At 40.6% G+C, this 20,233-nt stretch overlaps 1 protein-coding gene across 1 annotated transcript; it reads right to left on the bottom strand.

Moving 5' to 3' along the window:
* Positions 1-189: 189 nt before the first annotated feature.
* LOC117765375 (N-terminal EF-hand calcium-binding protein 1-like) lies at positions 190-19,492 on the bottom strand. Its single transcript, XM_034591922.1, has 12 exons — positions 19,185-19,492; positions 15,446-15,470; positions 8,966-9,074; positions 7,580-7,605; positions 7,169-7,266; positions 4,104-4,362; positions 3,947-4,026; positions 2,802-2,855; positions 2,250-2,362; positions 1,993-2,070; positions 1,726-1,817; positions 190-1,396 (listed from the first exon to the last, which is right to left on the bottom strand). The coding sequence occupies exons 1-12, from the start codon at positions 19,299-19,301 to the stop codon at positions 1,368-1,370; spliced, it is 1,080 nt and encodes a 359-aa protein (XP_034447813.1). The 5' UTR covers positions 19,302-19,492; the 3' UTR covers positions 190-1,367.
* Positions 19,493-20,233: the final 741 nt, after the last annotated feature.

Here is a 20,233-nt window from a genome sequence, read left to right as displayed (position 1 = left end):
TTTGCAGCAGTATAAAAAGCTGGGACTCAAATAAGAAGTTATTATTTACTCCTGCTGCTGAAATTAACCTATAACCCTGTAAACATATACAAGATACTTAATTAACTTGTCGATATATGGGCCACTTCACTTTGCTTTAACCGTAATTTACACATTTCACAAGCATTTTACTCAAGGAGACAACATGTGCTGCATATTTTCATGTCATCAATGTGTCATGAACTTTATTTCATGCCAGAAAACAATCATAACATCCACATAACCACTGTATATTATTCATAAAAGAAATGAAACAAAGGATGAACACAACCATTCATCTCTTTATCAGGCTTCATAAACTATCATACTGTACATTTACCAGTGTTCTACAACAGTTACTTACATCTCATAGCTTTTATTATCTACTGTACACAATCTTTAACCAAATTACATCTTATATCGCTACACATTAAACCGTTTCTGCTTCTTTTCTGTACTCAAAATATAAACCTCTATGTGTGTGTACTGTGTGCCGTTTAACTCTTCTGATTACACACTGCAAATGTAAAACAATGGCTTTTTGAGTTTTATGTATAGAGAAACATTACAGGCAAACTGCGCAGTTATTTGGTTAATTATCGTCCACTATATTTTCTCGCTACAGTCCAGTGCAGCTCTTAGCTTAATAAAACGGTTGATTCTACATTTTCAATAGACAATCTACAATAAACATCTGTTTGTCACAATAAGGTCCATGTTTCTTCTTTTTTCTAAAGTGCAAAAGTGTCACACGGATGATAAAAGTTTAGATGCAGACCCTAATCATTTATTCACTTGGTTCCAACTAACGGACACTTGGAAGCAAAGCTTTGAAGAGGACAACAAAGCACAGAGCCACAGAGAGAATGAGGGAGGACGCAGGTGAACCCTGCCACTACATCTGTTTTTGTTTGTACTGAAGAATGAGTGACGGATAGTGACGGATGGACAGATCGGTTGTTCTTCACGTGTTTCTATTATTGTGTCATTGACGTTATATCTACTCTAAGATGCACATAGTGGAAATAAACTATCACAGAGGAATACGAAATCATGCAAATATTTTTGTTCTTTTTTAATTTCTTGTGTGTCTATTTAATCGGGAGCAAGAAATGTGCAAATACAGAGGGGGAAAAAACATTGGGAACAGACCCTGGTCACGAAATGAAAATATTGCAGTGCCTCTTCTTTCTAAACCAAGGTTTTTCGTTAGTTTCACTCATTTACCTCAGCGCATGGCTTTGCAAAAACAATCCTGGTCATGACACGAGGAAAAAGTAGATATCAAGGAACAAAAAGGAAAAAATTCAATTGCTTTAACGATGTTGAATAACAGCTGCTCCGCTCTGTCAGTTGTTGTTCATAATCCACCAAGAGGCTGTGAAATGAAACAAAATGGATATCATTTTTTTTATGTTCTTTACCAGAGACAAATCAATCAGAAAACGTTTATGTATTCCATGGGAATAATAATCCCAGTTTACACAGGGGAAGGTGTTACACCGAATAAGATTTGCACAGAGGTAAAGGTAGGTATTGCATGGTATAAATATTATGTAAGTCGGACGTTGAGGTATATGCAATAAAATAAATTGACAGGGGCCATGGTATTCTATATTCTATTTACACAATTTTACTGAAATGTGAGATTTTGTGTATGAAAGAGTTCAGTTAGAGATGATTGTTAAAAGGTTTAAAGATCTCTACCTGGGAGGAGCATGGTGGAGACCATCTCCGGATCTTCCAGTGAGTCGATAATGCAGCGCTGGAAAGTCTTGCTGATGGACGACTGCAGGTAGCTGAGTGGAAACAGGGATGGAAAGCGTGAGACTGCTGTTTGCCTCCAAGCGAGGAAAATAATGAGGCAAAGAGAACCTGCGAGCGGCTCAGTGGGAACCGTTTGGTTCATGCACTGAAATTCTCAGGACGTGTTTTTCTTGGTTTAATACGCCACGAGACCCCGTGTGATCCTACCTCATCCAGGAGAGACGATCCTGCCAAAATTCATACATGATGAAGCATGATCTGTCTGGCAGGTTCTGGACTGAAACGCTGAAAATAAAAACACAGAGGGAGACAGAGAGAGAGACAGAGAGAGAAAGAGAGAGAGGGGGGGGGGGGGGGGGAGGGAAGGAAGGGTCATGGTGCATGTTTGGGAAAATTGGCTGCTTGAAAATCACAGAGAGCTCCCGAGGACAAACAAAGGCACCGAGGCACATAAAGGGACGTACTGCAGGTTGTTTAGCTGGCTGTTGGTGGCGTCTGTGTAGATTTTGAGAGCCTGCTGAACCTGCTCCACGTCTCTCTCCTTCACAGACATTTGCCTCTGAACCAGAAGAATGTTCTAGAGCAGAGGGAGAGAAAAACAATTACTGGTTACATTGTCAAACTCGGTAGAGCGTGCACCTCTGCCAAGGCCCGACAGTCCCCTGAGATATCAGCTCCCTAAATGTGCCCGATCTCTCGCTATGTTAAAGAAAGTGAACAAATTATTGGACCTGATTCCGACGCCGCACCAAAATTCAATGGGTTCTTCCCTGACTCACACCACATCCTTCCACCAAATTTAGAGGAAATCAATTCAGTTGTTTTTGTGCAATCGCGCTCACAAACAAACAAAACTAACAAACAAAAGAAACAGGGGTGAAAACATAACCTCACCAGTGGAGGTTATAATGTCAGTTGCAGATATAAAATCGTACAAAATTCACATATAATGCATTAAAACACATAATTGACATATACTGTGTACACACTGACGAACGTTTATTTAGGGGACTCACCGATTTATACGTCCCTGCTAACGTGTCCTCTTTGAGAGGCTCAAGATGTGGACTCTGAAAATGGGGCATAAATATTTCAGTCAGACATGAGCACAACAAGAAATAGAAGTGAACTGAATCCGGCAGAGGCGCAGAATGGCCTCTGGTTACAGTCTGCCACAAGGCATTAGCTCTCACAAAGGAAGTGATCAGCCTCACTCAGACTGTGGTGTTCATTCCTCTCTACATGGCCACGATAAGAAACGGCAATTATTAGTGCATTAGCGGGTTTGTTGTTTATCCTCGCAGGGCTGATGTCTAACCTTTGGAAAAAGCCTCTTCTGTAATATCAGATGGACGTTTTAAAAGTTCCAACTGAATTAAATCTCGACAGCAGCACTTATGTGTTCTTCTTCAAACCTGGGGGCGAAATACTTTAAGATCCCAGACTGATGCATCAGTATCTGCATGTATATGTTAAGCATTACATTTTCAAACAATCATTGTTCGCTGAAACCTCTTCTTTCAGTGTAGAGCAATGCAGCTTTGTGTAAATCATACGTTGTCCGAGACGTCGCATAAACAGTAAAAAGCAAAAGTCACAATACAACAACAAAAGCCTCACAGCGGCAACATGTTACGTACTGTGGTCAAGTGAGTCATCGTTTGCTAAAACCCAGTAAACCAAGTTGTTGCGCAAAAGTTGATGCTTGTCTATTTGAGGTATTAAGGTATCGGTGCATGGAACGCCCCAAATAGACAAGCATCACATTTAACGCAGTGGCTGTTTTCTCCTGTTTTTCACAAACGACGGCTCATTCAAAAACAGAATGTATCTCCGTGTCCAGTGTTGCTCACTTCTGTTGTGGTTGTGTTTCCGTTGTGTGGCTTTATGTTTACATTCATGTTTTCTGGTAATCTGCTCGTATGAGACATCTTGGCCATCGTAAAATCATCTCTCTCTGACAACATGGTAGATCCTACAACAGAGCAAGCACTGTACATCTGCACAAACAGAGTAGAGCTCCTACAGTCTGCTTGACATTTCCGCCTGTGACAGCTGAGCCTCTGTAGTTAAACCTGATCTTTGCAAAGAGCAATTCTGCCTCATGAGCAAAACGTTCTGGCTGCAATTTCCACTTAAAACAAATAGATTTTGTACAAACCTCACACTCCAGTTTGTCTATGAGTTCCTCCAGCTGGTTGATCTGGGAGCCCCAGTGGTTGTCCGGCTCCACACTGACCCCTGAAACCCAGAAACAAGATATGAGCACAACAACAAAAACAGGATGACTCCAGTATCTTGTCAAACGTGCAGTGTACCTGTGGTGAGCATGCCAGAGTAGGGGTCAGTAGGAGAGAGACACATGTTCTTTTGGATGCGGCGGCCGGGGCGCTTGGCCACCCTCTGGATGGGCAGGTCCTGGGGCGTCTTCAGTATCCTCTTCCCTGTGCAGCCTTGGTCATGGACAGCCTCCATCGCACAGTCCAGGGAGGACTGCAGGGACTGGAGCTGGGTGGTGGTCTCCCTCAGGAGGAAGCGCGTCACAAACTGACCCAGCACTGATGAACCCTGATACTCCTGCAGAGGATAAATGAAGGAAAATGACTGACCAAGATGTAGATAAAAGATTCTTCTATTTGGTCCTAGAAATCTTTCTGGCTTATTTTGGTCGGATTATTATTTTTAATTGCAGTGATTTGAGGAGAGGAGCTGAGTTGAAATAACAGTATTCCCACCTGCCCCATTAAAACAGTCCAAACATGCATGGTGATTGCATGTCTCAGTTAATGGATGCAAAACACACAAGGTGATAATGATGTATTCCGATAGCTGGAAAGTGCTTTTATAATAATGTATGGATGCCTGGTTCTGGTTTTCAGGGACCTTTCTCAGCTTCAGTGTAACAGCTTGTGTGTGTTTTTTTTAGCTGGGTTACGCCACACAAAGACAACTCTGCCAGCTCAGTAGCTGTGGACAATGGAGCCTATCCTCACCAGCTTCCTGTGGTGCAAATAAATTGGGTTCGGGAGAAAATGAAAAGGAAACTTTTGAAAAATGACCATTGACCGTAAAGGACTCCTTGTTTCTAAGTGTTTTGTTTTCTCGGCAGCAGAGACCAGACACTGTACTACACGAGCGATGTAGCTCAGTCCTTTTCTCAATTTCTCTCGCTTTCGTTTCAGAGATCGAGCAGCTGTGACAACACAGAGGATATTTTCTGTTTATATCAGGGCACCAAGCCACGGAGAAGATCCATTTTAGACATTACGAAGGCTTTGTAAACCAGAGCCTGTGGAAAACCTGCACCAATATTTTTGAATTTGACAATTCAGGCTGATATCAGGATGTCAAAATATGGCACCTCGGGGACGGAGGCACAACCTGAAAACGTTATGTATGAGGTGTTGGAAGGCATGGATCATACTATGCTTTTTTTTAATTGTGATTGAAACAACTCAGAGTTTCAAGCATGCTGTCAGGGACATGATGTCATGATATTTGGAAAGCATATCGAAAAATACATCATATGCAAGTCTTTAGTTAAATACAAGATTCATGTGTAGCCAACGGTAAAAACAGGAGTTGCACCACACCAGGAAATTTGTACTTTGCTTGTCCTCCATTGACACAAGATTAAACACAAAAACAAGAATTAAACATAGAAATAAAATACAAATAAAGGTTGAATCGAATTCAAAATAAATATTTAAAGCGTGTTGAGAGGAAAAAGCAAAGACGTCAGTCACCGTGGGCGCATCCTCATATTCCTCTAAAGATTTCAACCCCCTCTTCCATTCTTACAAAACGTTAAAAATGTGTGCGCCTGGGGCTTGGGTTCTGTCCAATCACAGACAAGACAAGTATTGTCCATATTTCCTTAATCTGAAATATACTGTTCTCGATGTGAAATGTTGTGTTTTGAGCCCTCAGGGCCACCGTATATATATATATAGAGAAGGGGAAAGTACAAGAAAAAGAGAAAAGGGAGATAATGTCAGAGTAGATGGATGAACAGAGAAAAGAAGATAACAATGCAGAGAGGGAAAAGTATGTGTCTGACTGAATTATGGTCTGATTTAAAAAGAGGGATAGAAATTGAAAGAGGAAGCGATGAGAGCAGCTGAGAAAGGAAAAGAGATATGAGTTCCTGGTGCAGTTTTGTGGAGGTGATTTGACGTCAGATCAGATCGATCTATTCTCTCCTCTCGCTTTAACTCCTCTCTCTCGCCGCCATCAGTAAAACCCACTCCATGCACTGCAGTGAAAACAAGTCACTGCAGGGAAACAGGCTCATTATACGACTGCGTCCACATCCACACGTGTATCTGTTCACAGCCTGCGCCCCATGTTTGTTAGCTGGCTGAACGTGGAGGGTTATGTAAGCGCCGATAAAGACGGAGCTGAGCTATCGATTGTGTCTTAGTGGAAGTTCTCTGATGATCTGAACTCGGCGTTTTCACCTTCAACAGCAGGACTGCTCTCTGCATGTCTTTACGCCCTGCAGCATCTCATAGTTTACAGTTCTGCTCAGCTAAGCAGAACAAATACTTCAAATCGCTCTGATTAGCATGTTTCACAATCTAAGGGTGAACATCTGATGAGAATTTGTGTCTCATTATCTGAAAATACAAGATTATTATTTTTTTAATTGACCAGTTGCTTTCTTTATTTAACTCTATAGCCTTTTCATAAATAAATGTTCCTTTTAATGAACATATTTAAAACCATGGGTATAAGAACTTAAATAAATTTAAAAAATCATACTGGATAGTGTTTTTATGTGAAAAGCAGATCATTCCTCCACATCCTTTGTGCTGTATGTGATCTTGTGCAGATGAAAAACACACAAGCGTTAACAGCAGAGAAAACATGTAATATATTGCTAGAGGGAGTCTCGTTCCTATGTGAGGTGATTTATGCTTGAATGTGCACATTATGGTAATCATGTGTTCCCACATGTTACACAACGTACCAGGACATTTTCATGTTAATACTGAAATCATGTGACTCAGTGACGTGAAAGTTTATATCTCATGCTGAACACTCAATTAATCGATTAGTTGGACGATTTATCAGATTAATTGGGCAAATTAATCTGAATTTTATTTTAAAATGCTCAACATTTTCCTTTGTTCATGTCATCATCCATGTAACGTGCTAAATACCTCTGCATGTTTCGTCAGTGAAGACAGAGGCAGCTAGAGTCGGTCCTCTGAGAGGGTTTCAAACTGACAGATGATGCTAAAACAAACAAAGCCTGCTCGGAGGCCTGAAAGATACTGACTCTGAAAATTGTCGAAATGATTTTAAGTCTGCTCGTCATCACTTTTGAAATGTCTTGACATTCAAAAATTCAACACAGTGCCGAGAAGAAATCGCTCACCTCTTTAGTTTTGTCCATGGCCTTCAAAATGGCCACGTTCAGCTTTTCCAGAGCAGAGAGGACGTTGACATATTCTCCCAGATGTGGACTGAAGTACTCTGGAGGAGAAAAACGCGTTAAGCACCTTCAACATGGTTTATGTGTGATCAGCACACTGGTCGGTGGTTGTTTTCCCACAAGAGGGAAGTGAATCAATACTGACACTAATGGCATTAAATAGAATTAAAGCTGTTTGGCCGACGCCATAATTACATCTTAAATACTGAGTCACTGAGCTGCTTGAGCTTGGTCATCATCAGGCAGCTGAAGCCCAATGGAAGAGTTAAACCCATGAAACCTTGTACTGTGAAGTTTGGCGAGGGATATCGACAGAACGCTAAATAAGATGATGCATGAATGACGCATAATTACCTGAGAGTTTGTCTATGTCCAGGTTTCTGTGAAGAAGGATGGCAATGGAAAGAAGAGAGAGAGAGAGTCATTGTAGTTAAGAACATAAGATGATAGAAATACACACAGCTTCCTCCAAACAGGGTTGGGTGTTTTGTCTTTTTGAAGACTAAGAGGGACAGAGATTTTGAAATAAGAGCTCGGAGGCTCTGGTTACATCCTGCCCGAGGAAATATGGCAGCCTGAGTCAGTAGCTTCCTTTAAATGAAAGCTTAAAACACACTTTTCTCATAACACATTCCCCGATTTTACATAATTCTACTTTTTATCATTGTAAAAAGAAGAACAAAAAATTGAGAATGATTCTGGTGATCATCTGACTTTTCCTCTAGTGTCACTTTTGAGAACAAAAATCTTATTTGGTTTATTATTAATATTATTATTTTTATGATCAAACATTGGCCTTATCTGTACTATCAGGCTAACACAATAAAATGAGGTGGTCTACATTAGCGCTGTAAACATTGTACCTTTTTAGCATCAGCACGGTAACTTTGATATTGTGAGGATGACAACATTAGCACAGTAGGATGTAGTATACTGAGTTGACTATAATGGACATTGGCACAGAAGGGCATCTGATTGGATATCAAATTTGTATACTAATACTTCAGTAATTTCAGAAAATAGGGTTTAGTTTGGTTTTAATATACAATTTTAATGATTTAATGCACTTCAAATGGACTTTTCTTGTTTCCCTTATTAACATGTATGTATATGTCTTTGAAGTTGAAAACGTGCAAATTAAGTTGAGCTATATATTAAAAGGCCAGAGATAAAGCTCCAATACCTAACTGGTGTTAGAGCTTCAGCCAAGGAGGTTATCAACGTTTTGTTTGTTTGTCTGTTTGCAGGATTATGTAAAAAATACTGGACAGATTACGACACAACTTTGTGGAAGGATGCAGATTAGGTCAGATAAGATCCACCTGATCTCAATGCATGTTCATACAATATAGTGATAAAGTGGCCAGAGGTATGTGATCTCATCGTGCCCTTCACTGTGATTGGTTGGAACGTCAGCGATGGCAACAGGACATCATGATATTTCACTGCACTGTTGTGTAGAGACACCCTGTATGCTTTGCTACCATATGTTCATTATCATTATAATTGTGAGCCGATGGCACAGGCAAATGTTGACATATTTGAAAATCTAATTTTTGCTCATCAGTGTATAAACACTGCTGCAAACTCCTTCATGTCAGAATTGAGGCTCTCTCTGGAATATTGACATAATCTCCACTGAAGTGAAGTGCTGTCGTCTCCGAGCCAGGCAGCAGGCGAGCAGGAGGAGCCGCAGATGGCTGCAGAGTTGGAAGACGTCCAAACTGAAGATGAGCTTACTCTGTCTGCTGCCTGTCGATGGAGTAGTACAGCTCCTGCATCTGCTCGTCCGTGAGGATACCATCAGTGAAGTAAGACTGGAACTCCTCCAAGGACAGCTTCCCGTCGTCTGAAAGGAGACACACCCGTTAAAATGATACCCCACCGAAGCCTAAGAGATTTTTGTCACCTTAATGAAGAGTTTATCAATTATTCAACACAATGGGATGATGCTCATTTGGATTCGTGATCCTATGCAGACAAAGGTACTGCTGCAAATAAAAGCATCAGTGCATCAATCAGCTTTGTCATGAAATCTTCTCTTTATTTGTGATTAGTTAATTATGATACACCCATTCATTATCTATACACCTTTTCAGGTTCGTGAGGGGAGCCAGCTGACATTGGACGAGAGACGGGGTACGCCCTGGACAGGTCGCCAGTGTATCACAGGGTCAACAGAGACAAACAACTGTTCACCCTCACATTCCCGCCTATGGTCAATTTAAAGTCTCCAGTCAATCTAACACCAATCTGCATGTCTTTGGACTGTGGGAGAAAGCCGGAGAAAACCCACGCAGACGGGGAGAACATGCAAACCTTGCTGTGAGACGACAGTGCTAACCACTGCACCACCGTATGCAGACGGTTTGAGATTCAACCAATTATATTTCCTTCATGGCAGCAACAGACGAAGGCTTCATTAAGGTGAGCATGGTCTGCCTTTGAGAAGCAGTGTCAGGGGCAGTGTGCTGCAGCGCTCGCAGTGTACTGATGAAATTGGGAACATGCAGGGACTGAAGGCTGAGCAGTCAGAGCTGAGCTCCCTTTAACACACCAACTTCGGATGATAATGAGATCTCATCAGCTTTGGTCTGTAAGCACTGAAACCTTTGGAGACTCGGCTCTCAGATCCCTGCCAGTCCGATAGAAGCCTGAGCCAACAGTAAATCATCTGTGAGCTGGTAAGAACACACTGTGGATGGCTCCAGACATGATGCATTTTGCAGGCAAAGGCTTGTTTAAAGGTTCAGTGTGTAGAATTTAGTGACATCTAGTGGTGAAGTTGCATGTTGCAGCTGAATACCCCTCCCCTCACCCTCCCCGTCCAAACATGAGAACCTGTGGTAGCCTTCAGTTGTCATAACAACTCAACAGCTGTTTGTTTGTCTAGTTCGGACGACTGTAAAAAGCCTGGCGGACTCCGTAGAGAGGACCTGCACCCGATGGAAATATAAAGAACTTTTATATAAAGGGCCCATTCTAAGGTAAAGAAAACAACAATTCATGCAATTTAGACACATTGCACACTATAGTGAAAACATCACAAGGATTATTTTATATCAATTTCTTGTTCCCTTTCATCTAAATCGTATAGACTGAACCTTTTAACGATGTCAAGTTTCAAGAAGAGATTTCTTATAGTCTGCATGGGAAATTAATATGAAAGTGTTTTGCATTTGTCGAGCTCTAGCTAAAATAAACCTCGGCTGGGATTATGAAGCTATTAGAGGAGGCAGAATCATAATTCGTCTCTCCAACTACCGTGTGAAATAAATTGTCTTTCCACATGGTGTAGGAGTAAACACAATCTGTTGCACCTCTGACTCATTCTGCAGCCTTCTCCATCAGAGCTGCCTTGTTGTAGATTCACACCAAATTAGACGCCCTGCAAACAAGTCACAGTGCACATACAGCTCAGATGGCTCATTATGCAAGTGTTCACTGTGTCTCAGAGAGCGAAGCCGCAGTGGTAGAAGGGTCGTCTCAGAAGCTGGAGGACAGTGGTCTGTCCGGCATGTGGAGGATTTGTTCGCAGATTTCATCATCGAAATAGAATGTGCAGAAATAAGCACTGGAGGAGAAACATCGTGTTAATTATAGAAACTGTTATCCAATATTATTCAATCAGTCCTGAAAAAAACTAAAGCATTGGCCGGGTTCAATAACAATACGTTGCCTCGGAGCATGCTGGGAAGCTGAGCTCATACAAAAACGAAGTACATATTATTAAATGAAACAAGTATGTTTAAAAAAAAATGTAACTAAGTGTAAGTAGAAAAACTCATTTAATTAAGATAAGGATATATCTTAGAATAAATGTTAAATTTATAATAGGATTCAAGTAGACACATCGTTTGCATTTAAAATGAATTAGAGTGAACCCTTTACCTCAACTTAGCTAAACTTAACGAGAGAGACACTGGATCACTGATGTTAATAAGGGTTGTTATGGGGGCAGAGTGTCTGTTCTGTAATCTATTCATGGATCATTTAGTGGATTCGTGGATCAGCAATCATTTTGACAATCAAGTTACTGTTTCAGTCATTTCTCAAGCTAATTTCAGTAATTTTCTTTCATTGTAAAAAGCTGATTAAAAATGGTTTGCGGACATAATAACTATGTACACATCTTGTGTGCTACTATAATAGCAGACGACACATTTCTCTCCACACATGTAAAACCAGTACAGAGATTTAATACTGTACAGTTTTTATTAAATGCCAAGTACAGGTCTTTTTCTCATATATATGCAGAAATATGCAGAAATGGGATGTTACAACGTGATTTGTCAACTTTATTGCTGCTGTTAGACAAAATTGATGTTATTGTATTATGTGAGGAAAGAACTGGATAATGTCCTCAGCATTCCGCTCTCACACAGTCAGATTTAATTAGAGTAATATTCACGTTTTGCAGTAATTTATCCCCGAGATTCGTGACTAACCACTGCCTGTTCAATACCTCTGTGGGAAAATCTTGTTATTTGCTCAGACAGGGGTGATCAATCAGTGTCTCACGACAGACACGCGGCAGCTAATTGTCTCATTTCACACTGAGTAAAACTGCAGATCGAAATGTGACCTGAAATGAAAATGTCCCCCTGTACTGAAGCTCGTATCTTTCCAGGAACACATTTCCTTGAGGGAATCCAAAGCTAAAACTGCTAAAACAAAAACCAGCAACAATAACATATTGAAGTCCTGCGGTGCAGCGCAGAGATAAAAGCACACTGAGGAGTAAACATTGAAACTAAATTATGAGTTATTAATCAGTGTTGTTCTGAACTTCCTGTACATGTTCCCTCAAATGTTTGGACTAGATTTTGCAAAACATAATTGATGGAAAAACAAATAATAACTAAATAACTATATTATGATGATCAATTATTAATTTCTTGGGTTTCGGTTTCTCAAAGTTGAAGGTTTTATAGTCGCTTTGTCCGTTCTTACAGTTTCTTGATTTGTTTGATTTGAAAATAAAAGCAGACTTAAAACATACTCATGAGCTTTTTGAAATAAAGACAGAACATAAATTGGTTGTTTAAGAAATGTCTTTGGAACAAAATAATAGGTGAGGTCAACTTAAAATGATGAATTAAAATAACAATAAAATTCTTAATTTATTTTAGTGAAGTAAACTTAAATGAAGCAGACAGGCTCTCAATCAAAAAGTCACATGAACTAAATATAGGGCGACTGTACTGTGCATTAGAGTGTGGGTACTTGAGCCTTTCAGGACCCGACCAATATTTTACATTTTTGCATGTTTATATGTTGCAGTCCAGTCCAAACAAAACTGTTGTTTGGACTGGACTGCAACATTTAATCTGACAGATAAATAATCATTATTTAGAATTTTTTAATAAACTATAGTGGTTATCAATTCATAATTTCTCAGATTTTCAGCTTCTCCAGGGTGAGGTTTTGTTTCTTTGTCCTTTTTAACAGTATATTGAATATGTTTCAAAAATACAAGCAAATTAAAAAACATCCACGTGAGCTTCTCGAAATAGAGACCAAACACTGTAACGCTAATGAAGATTTTTTTTTTTGCTTTAACTGATAAATGAGATCTGAATCACGATGACTGATCAGCCATCCAGAGCTGCAGCTCTTTTGTTCGTCTCTGCATCCTGAGAGGATTACGCTGCGCTCCACAATCCTCTCTGCTACAGCGCTGAATACAGCATTAATTTAACAGACTGCAAGTGAACAAATTAGTGGAGGGGAAACCTCACAGTGATAGTTATTATCTACTATCTAGAGGTTAAATGCAAAAGCACATTATGCACTGATTTGCCACCTTTAGAAAGCATCCTCCCCGTGCTTTGTATCAGTTTGTTATCTTCACATTAACGACTCATCAATGCATGTTAATGACTCTTCTTCTTCCCAGGAGTCCTTGCAGATCATTGCAGATCGTGGATCATGGATCGGGATGGTGGTGGCAGCTGATCGTGGTTTACAATTACAACCAGATTGCTTAAATATACAAAATGCCTACTCACATATACTACTACTGGGAGTCCCTCATTACAATTGTCATTACTGCTCCCTTCATCCCCGGCAGACATTTTATTTTGTATAAATACTTCAAACATTGACACACCTCTCCATTTATGTTAGACGCTGTCTTTTCTTCTGAATGTTGTAAATGTTATTGTGTTGATGAGCTCTGATGCACATGACATCTATTGCACTTCTGTCCGTCCTAGGAGAGGGAGCCCTCACATGTGACTCTCTCTGAGGTTCTACATGTTTTTTAAGAGGGAGATTTTGGTAGTGAGGGGTTAAGGGCAGAGGGTGCAGCACCTTGTAAAGCCCTAGATGAGGCAAAATGTGATTGTGAATATGAGATATAAAAATAAAATTTGATAGGTTAATTTATTTGCAGCTTGTTTATTTTTTAAATACAAGAAGAACAAATCAACAATGATGAATTTAATGTTCACGTTTTAAAACTAAAGGGGGGTTAGGGTTAGGGTTAGTCAGTGGCCGTGACAAATCATTTCTTCCCTTCACTGCTGGTGTTAAGAGGTCGGCTCAGATGATAATATTCTGTTTGTCCCCTGAGGGCAATTCTGTGACTAATCACAAACTGCACCGCCCCCCCCCCCATCAAAGCTCATTTATCTCAAAAGACAAGTTGCTGACTTATCATGACTCTCAGTGGATTTTCCCTAATGTCATATCTAAGAAAAATGAGATACCATCGATCACACTTTTCTGTTTCATCTCCTCACATTGTGAATCCACGTGTGCATCTCTGAGCTCAATGTGCAGCAACATAAATGTATAAGAAATGAATCTCAGCACGAGGCTGCTGAAAAAAAGAAAAAAAAGCTTCTGATCTTTACTTCATATTCTTGCATGAAAACAATTTTTTATTAAAAACTCCTCATTACATTAGGTTGGTAGGCAGCCCTCATTACGTGGTAAGTCTGCAGCGCTCCAGGCGTATCATGGCAGCCCACTCACTGCTGATTGGAAGGAGGCCCTCTCCTCACGGGTGCACGACTCAGTGAGTTTGTGAAGAGGACGAGGAGCAAACAGAGCTCGGCTGCAAATTAAAGATAACTACACCGAACGTACGACTGAGTTCTCCTCATGTTCATTCTTTCTACAAAGAGGGAAAGATGAAAGCGGCGGGGTTGAAGAACACATGGAGCCCGAAGCTTCGCAAAAAAAAAATGCATTTAATATAAGCACAACATGTGTTAAAATGTCACACCTTTGTCATTATGTTTTACTGCTAATCCACAAAACGGATCACCTGAGACGAGACAGAAAAGTCCTTTACTTCTAACACACTTCCGTAACAACAGCCCAGAAGAAAACACATCCCTTCTCACAGTCTCTTCAATAATTCAACTGAAGGATTTTTTTTGTATCTAAATATCTTGACACGAGCTGTGAGCCACCCCAAACAACCTCTGCACATTGCAGCACTCGTTCTTATGTAACAGATTCCCACTCCTCCATAAGAAATTGATCACAGTCGAGTACATATAGTCTATACGTGCATTAATAGCCTCCCTCTTTTGCATTTTACACTCCATTAAATGGAGATGCGGCGCATGAATACAAAATTAAGAGCAAAAAACATTTCCCTGTTTGCCAGCGCTGCTTTTCATGCAGAGCTGGATGCTCCATGTTTTTTTCCCAGAAGACCTTGGGTGTCTTTTGAAGTAAAGAGGGGATTTGAATGTAGCACGGTAACACATTAATCAGACGTAATGGTGACATGTTTGCAGGGGGAATGCATTCAATTCACATCGGGTGCAAATGTGTTTTCAAGTGACACCTGAGGCCACATCAACTGAATAGCAACTTTACTTCTCCTGCTAAATTGTGTATGCATGTGTTGCAATATTCGCGTGATATTTCGTGGAGATGAGGACTGCATGGTGAGCAGAGTTCATCCTGCAAACTCCAGTCACATCACAATGCCCCCAAAATATGCAGCTGCCCCTGACCTTGGTTATTTGAGTCCTTTCTGTGTGGATCTCTCAGGGATGACAACAAAACAGAAAGATAAGATCCAGCCGGGTCACGTCAATCCCCTCAGAGCTGAAACAGACCGCCTGTCTGAGCACAGCCATCAAAGCTGTGCCTGGTTTCCCTCTGCATCTCATTTTTGTGTCTCGTTTTTTTGTGTGCAGTTGAGACTTAATTAGCCACATAATGTCCAATCAGCTGTGCATTTTGTCTACTCACCATTTTTGTCTGCCCGGCGGAATATCTGCAATTAAAGAAGATCATGTTTAGATTTTTAGCTCTGGAGTATTTGCACTAAAGACAAAATAAACTGGACAAATTAAAAACACAAACTCTATAGAAGATTTTGAGCAATTAAAATGAAATACAGTGTCTTCGTGCAGTAGCAAAAGCTTGCAAATGTGTAGTTATATAAAAGAGATAAAATAACATGAAACATATGCCAAATAAATTGTTGTTATTAGAACAGTGGTGTGAGCTAACCAGTGAGTCTCCACAAACATTATATTTTCATACATTTCTCTTCATTTATCCACAGGACAACATTAAGAGGGGCTGCAGTTTCCACATTTCAATAACAAAGGAGGATTGACATGAGAAATCTCAGGAAATGAGACGCTGACATTTGAGTGCAGCAGGGAGAAGCTTTGGAACAAAAGTTTTCTTTCTCTCTGAGCACTGGAATCGATCGAGCCCCTTTAAGATATATTTTTACACGGTTTTGAGCAAAAACCTGCAAGAGCAGGAAGCAACAGTGCTTTTCTTGTTCTTTCATTTAAAGGTTCAGTGTGAAGAATTTATTGACTACTAGTGGTGAAGTTCCATGTTGCAGCTGAATACCCTCACCTCACCCTCCCCTCCTAAACACGAAAGAGAACCTGTGGTAGCCTTCAGTTGTCAAAAAAACTCAAAAGGTGTTTAGTTTGTCCAGTTTGGGCTACTGTAAAAAAACATGGCGGCCTCCGTAGAGACGGCCCGCTCCCGATGTAAATATAAGGTATTTTAATATAAAGGGCCCATGCTTTGGGAAATAAAACAACAATTTGTACAATTTAGATGAAACACACAAGTGAAAACATGACTAGGATTATTTTATATTCAATTCCTGCCAATAGATCCCTTTCACCCAAATCTTACACACTGAACCTTTAAGCAGTGAACACTGGAATAAAAGCATTAATGAAATCTTCGACCTCGACGCCATGTAACACCGAACCTGTGAGAAGTCACATCTGTTTGTGGAGCATGAGGTGTCGTGTGAGTGGCACCTCTTTCTTTCTGTTTTTTTTTATTTCTGCTCCATCACCAATCACGTGTGGACAGATAGAGTCCAGTGGCAGGTTGATTAATGAGTGGAGCGGTGCACTCACATCCAGCTGTCACCTCTAAAGCAGATCTGTGTGTGAAGACCTGAACACACTCTGCTCATCATCCCTCATCCACTCAAGACATCTGAGACTCCCAGAAAATCCATTCCAGTAAGAATAGCTCTGAACAAATATATACACCACACAAAATATGGCATTGCATTTTTAAGTAACCTGTAAATGATGTATACGGTCTAATTCAGAGTAGACTTAAAGGAGCATTTGCAAATCAAGCATATATGCTTCAATACAATAGTTTTTCAATTCATCTCTTTGGGGTGTAAAAATCAATGAGACTCACTGTGAAAGTCGGAATTTATTTACGCTATTACTGTGATGTATATACAGTTTAAGGACAGATTTATTTGAAAAGGATGAATGGACTACACAACTCAAGCTTCATTGAATGGTTGTCACCAAGATATATCCGCTATTGAATTGGATAGTAGTTAACAAATAGACTTTTAACTATAATTCTTAAATGCTAACAGTCAATAGTAATTAAACTAGGACCAATAACATCTATAAAAAAACAAATGTGTGTTGTCAGTGACAAAAGTATGACGCAGCTAAAGTAACAGAAATCAGTACATAAATGAGTGTGTAAGTGAGGATAAGCCTATGATATAGGCTATACGTATATGATGGTAATTATGAATGTAAAATTAATTTATAGTCAATTTAGCTGTAAGCTACAGGAAAACTTTTCAAATCGTTATTTAACAGATTTAACTTCAGCATCTTTTCAAAAACCTTTCTTTGGCATCTCTGTGTCTGCGATTCCTTGTTAACTCTTGGTTCCCAACAACCTCTGTTATGAGATAATAAATGATTGGTCCTGATGTATTGATCAGGTCCTAAACACATGTTGTGCAGAGAGGTTAGCTGAGCTCTAAGTCATTTTGTTGTGAAAGGTCTAAAACAAATAAACATACAGTGTGGTCTGGATGTGATGAGCACGGATCACAGCTTCTGAACGCAGGGGATGGGATTGAACCTGGAGGCTGAACTGTCGCCGTAAATTCTCCTCTAAACTGTAGAAGGGCTGATGTGGGCATCCTGTCTAAAAGGCATCAGAGGGAAGTCAACAGGGAGCCGCTCCACAAAATGTGGGAAACAAAATGAGAGCAATAAACAACCCGCCCTGGAGAAAACCTGAGGAGCGGACATTTACTGGCCTTCACTCCTCCTTTGTGCTGCTAAGTGAGAGGTCGGGGGAAGTCCATGGAGGTGCTTTCATCCCACAGAGCTGATGAAGATCTTCTAAGAGCAATATTAGTTAAATGGCATGATGCTCGGGCCTCGGCTGTATAGGTCCTATCTCAGCCGGTCCCCGGGGCCAGTATTATGCCACACTGGGTCCTACTGATCACCATGAAACTACGGCACAGAGGAGTTACCCACACTGCGAGGACATCTCCAGCATCTACACAAAACAGCACTAAATGACAACACAGCTTCCCGTCAGCCTCTGAAGATCATTATCTCAGAATCGGCAGCAAAATGACTCTCAGGGACGTAATAAAGCTTTAACAGCCTTCACACGGCAGCTAAACCACTTAGAGACATGATCTAATTTCATAAAGAGACAAACAGTGAGAACCAAAAAAGAAAAACACAGAAAATCTTCTTCAAGTCATAAGTGAGCAGTTATGATATTTGTCAGAAGAAAAGAAGCCTGGGTTTTGCAGGAAGAAATTGGAGCACATGAGGATTATTTATTTGTCAGGAAGAATACAAATATAGATAGAACAGATTATAGTGGAAAGGTGCTATAGTGAGATCACACAAGAATAAATGATTCTACATCTCATTCATGAGAAATGCAGCATTGGGCTGGAGAGACCGGATGCTAACTGCAGCACTTTGGTTTAAATGCATTTAGCATCCGTTCTCTCCAGCCCAATGCTGCATTTTCTCATGAATGAGAGTCTGATGTTCCCTTTGCTGGCCAGTAATCTGCCTGAAGGGGAAACAGAATTTGATTTGATTTGATTTTTTTGTAATATCATCATATACCTATATAGAGTTAAATACAATAATGCATGCACACACATTAGTAGCTATATGGAGGTGCTGTATGTCAATGCAGCTGAGTGTGTAATCCAACCCTCTGTAAACTGCACGTGCAATATCCTGATTCAATAATTCAAACTGTGAGATCTTTCTATTTTTTTATGTTTATGAAGGGGAGGCTGCTCATTAGTAATATACTGGACAGCACCTCATGTTTTATTCACGTTTCATCATCCAGGCTACACGACCAATGTCATGACCCTTATTATCATATGAGAGAAAAATACAAGTAAAATGCGTTAAAACGTGGAGAGAATCAGAAGCGTGTGCGTGTGCGTGTCAGACGACGGGCACGTCTTTTGTTGTTCGCGCACGGACAGGCGCTCACCTTTCTTTCATAATAGGGCTACTGTACATCATGCGTCCAGGTCAACCATTCATGGAAAAAGAGCAGAATGAAGGACGCTCGTGGAGACACTCGTGCGTAAAAATGAACCACATTTCTAAACCGTGCGGCGCATTGAAAATAAAACGACAACAGTGTGACGGCTGAAGCTGTATCAGTGCAGACTTACATCATGGAACATAGAGGTGCCTTGGTTTTGGTTGTGGTCCAGCTCCTGCTGCCTCCTCATGCGTTCGTGCTTTGCTGACTGGAGGCACATGGTGATCATCTCTGTGCACGCCAGCATTGTTGCTTCTTTCGATGAGATCCCTAAATTTCAGATCGTGTCCCCGGGTAGCGTTGTCCTTGTCAGGGTGGATGCAGGATGTTGCTGTTGAGGGTGTCGGTGCTGGGATCCAGTGAGGATGAGACAGAGCCCTGATGCTGATGCTGCTTCCTCCCCCCCTCTCTCTGCTGCTCGATGCCCAACAACGTCTGCACGTCGTCAACTGACAGCTCCGCCTCTACACGAGCAGCAGGAGCAGCAGCAGTGGAACGCGAGGAGCCTGAGGAATGCACCATCTGCTGGCGAGGACACACACACACACACACACAGTGTAGGATAAACAGTCCATTAGAGGCTGGATGACAGAGGCAGTGTTTATTTTCCCGAAATGTCAATTAAATACTTCTCTGACGATTCAATACTCCCATTATTTTTCCCATGAACTTATTAAAAACAATATGTATTGAATTTTCCAAAAATACCAAGCAGATTACAGGGGAAACACAGGGATAAAAAAAGTCAGTTCAAATTTCAAGTTAATTAATGTCAATCAAGGCAAATATGTAAAAGATAAAGTGGAAAGAAATTGGATGTCTCAGGACCCATGTGCACGTACAAAAAAAAAGCAGCAATAATCATAAAAGACAATCAAGTGCCTGGGTAAAAATGATCTCAAATTAAAATAAAACAACACAACGGTAGGCATCATACATGATACCTGCGTGTCACAGGAAGAGGCAGGACTGTTGAAAAACAAACATCAGTGTCTCTCTACAGCTACATTACTGTGCAGTTTTATGGAGTTGTTATTGGAAAATGCAGCATTTCTGCATTTAACAACTCAGGCATCAAAATGAGACGTCGATCATTGAGTCATGAAAAATGGCGGAGCGAGTCAAAAAACTTTATTGGAAGCTTATCAGCATCTCTGCACCTCCCATAGAGACACATAC

The sequence above is a fragment of the Hippoglossus hippoglossus genome, chromosome 7, assembly GCF_009819705.1.
Source record: "Hippoglossus hippoglossus isolate fHipHip1 chromosome 7, fHipHip1.pri, whole genome shotgun sequence".
NCBI classification, from domain to species: Eukaryota; Metazoa; Chordata; class Actinopteri; order Pleuronectiformes; family Pleuronectidae; genus Hippoglossus; species Hippoglossus hippoglossus.
This window is presented reverse-complemented; position numbering and strand designations above follow the sequence as displayed.

Bases quoted from the DNA above. Each gene is read 5' to 3' on its own strand.
- LOC117765375 (XM_034591922.1), bottom strand. From the start codon at position 19,301: ATGCTGGCGTGCACAGAGATGATCACCATGTGCCTCCAGTCAGCAAAG. The intron at 4,363-7,168 runs GTGAGCGATTTC...TATCCTCTGCAG, and splicing joins CCATGGACAAAACTAAAGAG to GAGTATCAGGGTTCATCAGT. The intron at 1,397-1,725 runs GTAGAGATCTTT...TTCATTTCACAG, and splicing joins CTCCACCATGCTCCTCCCAG to CCTCTTGGTGGATTATGAAC.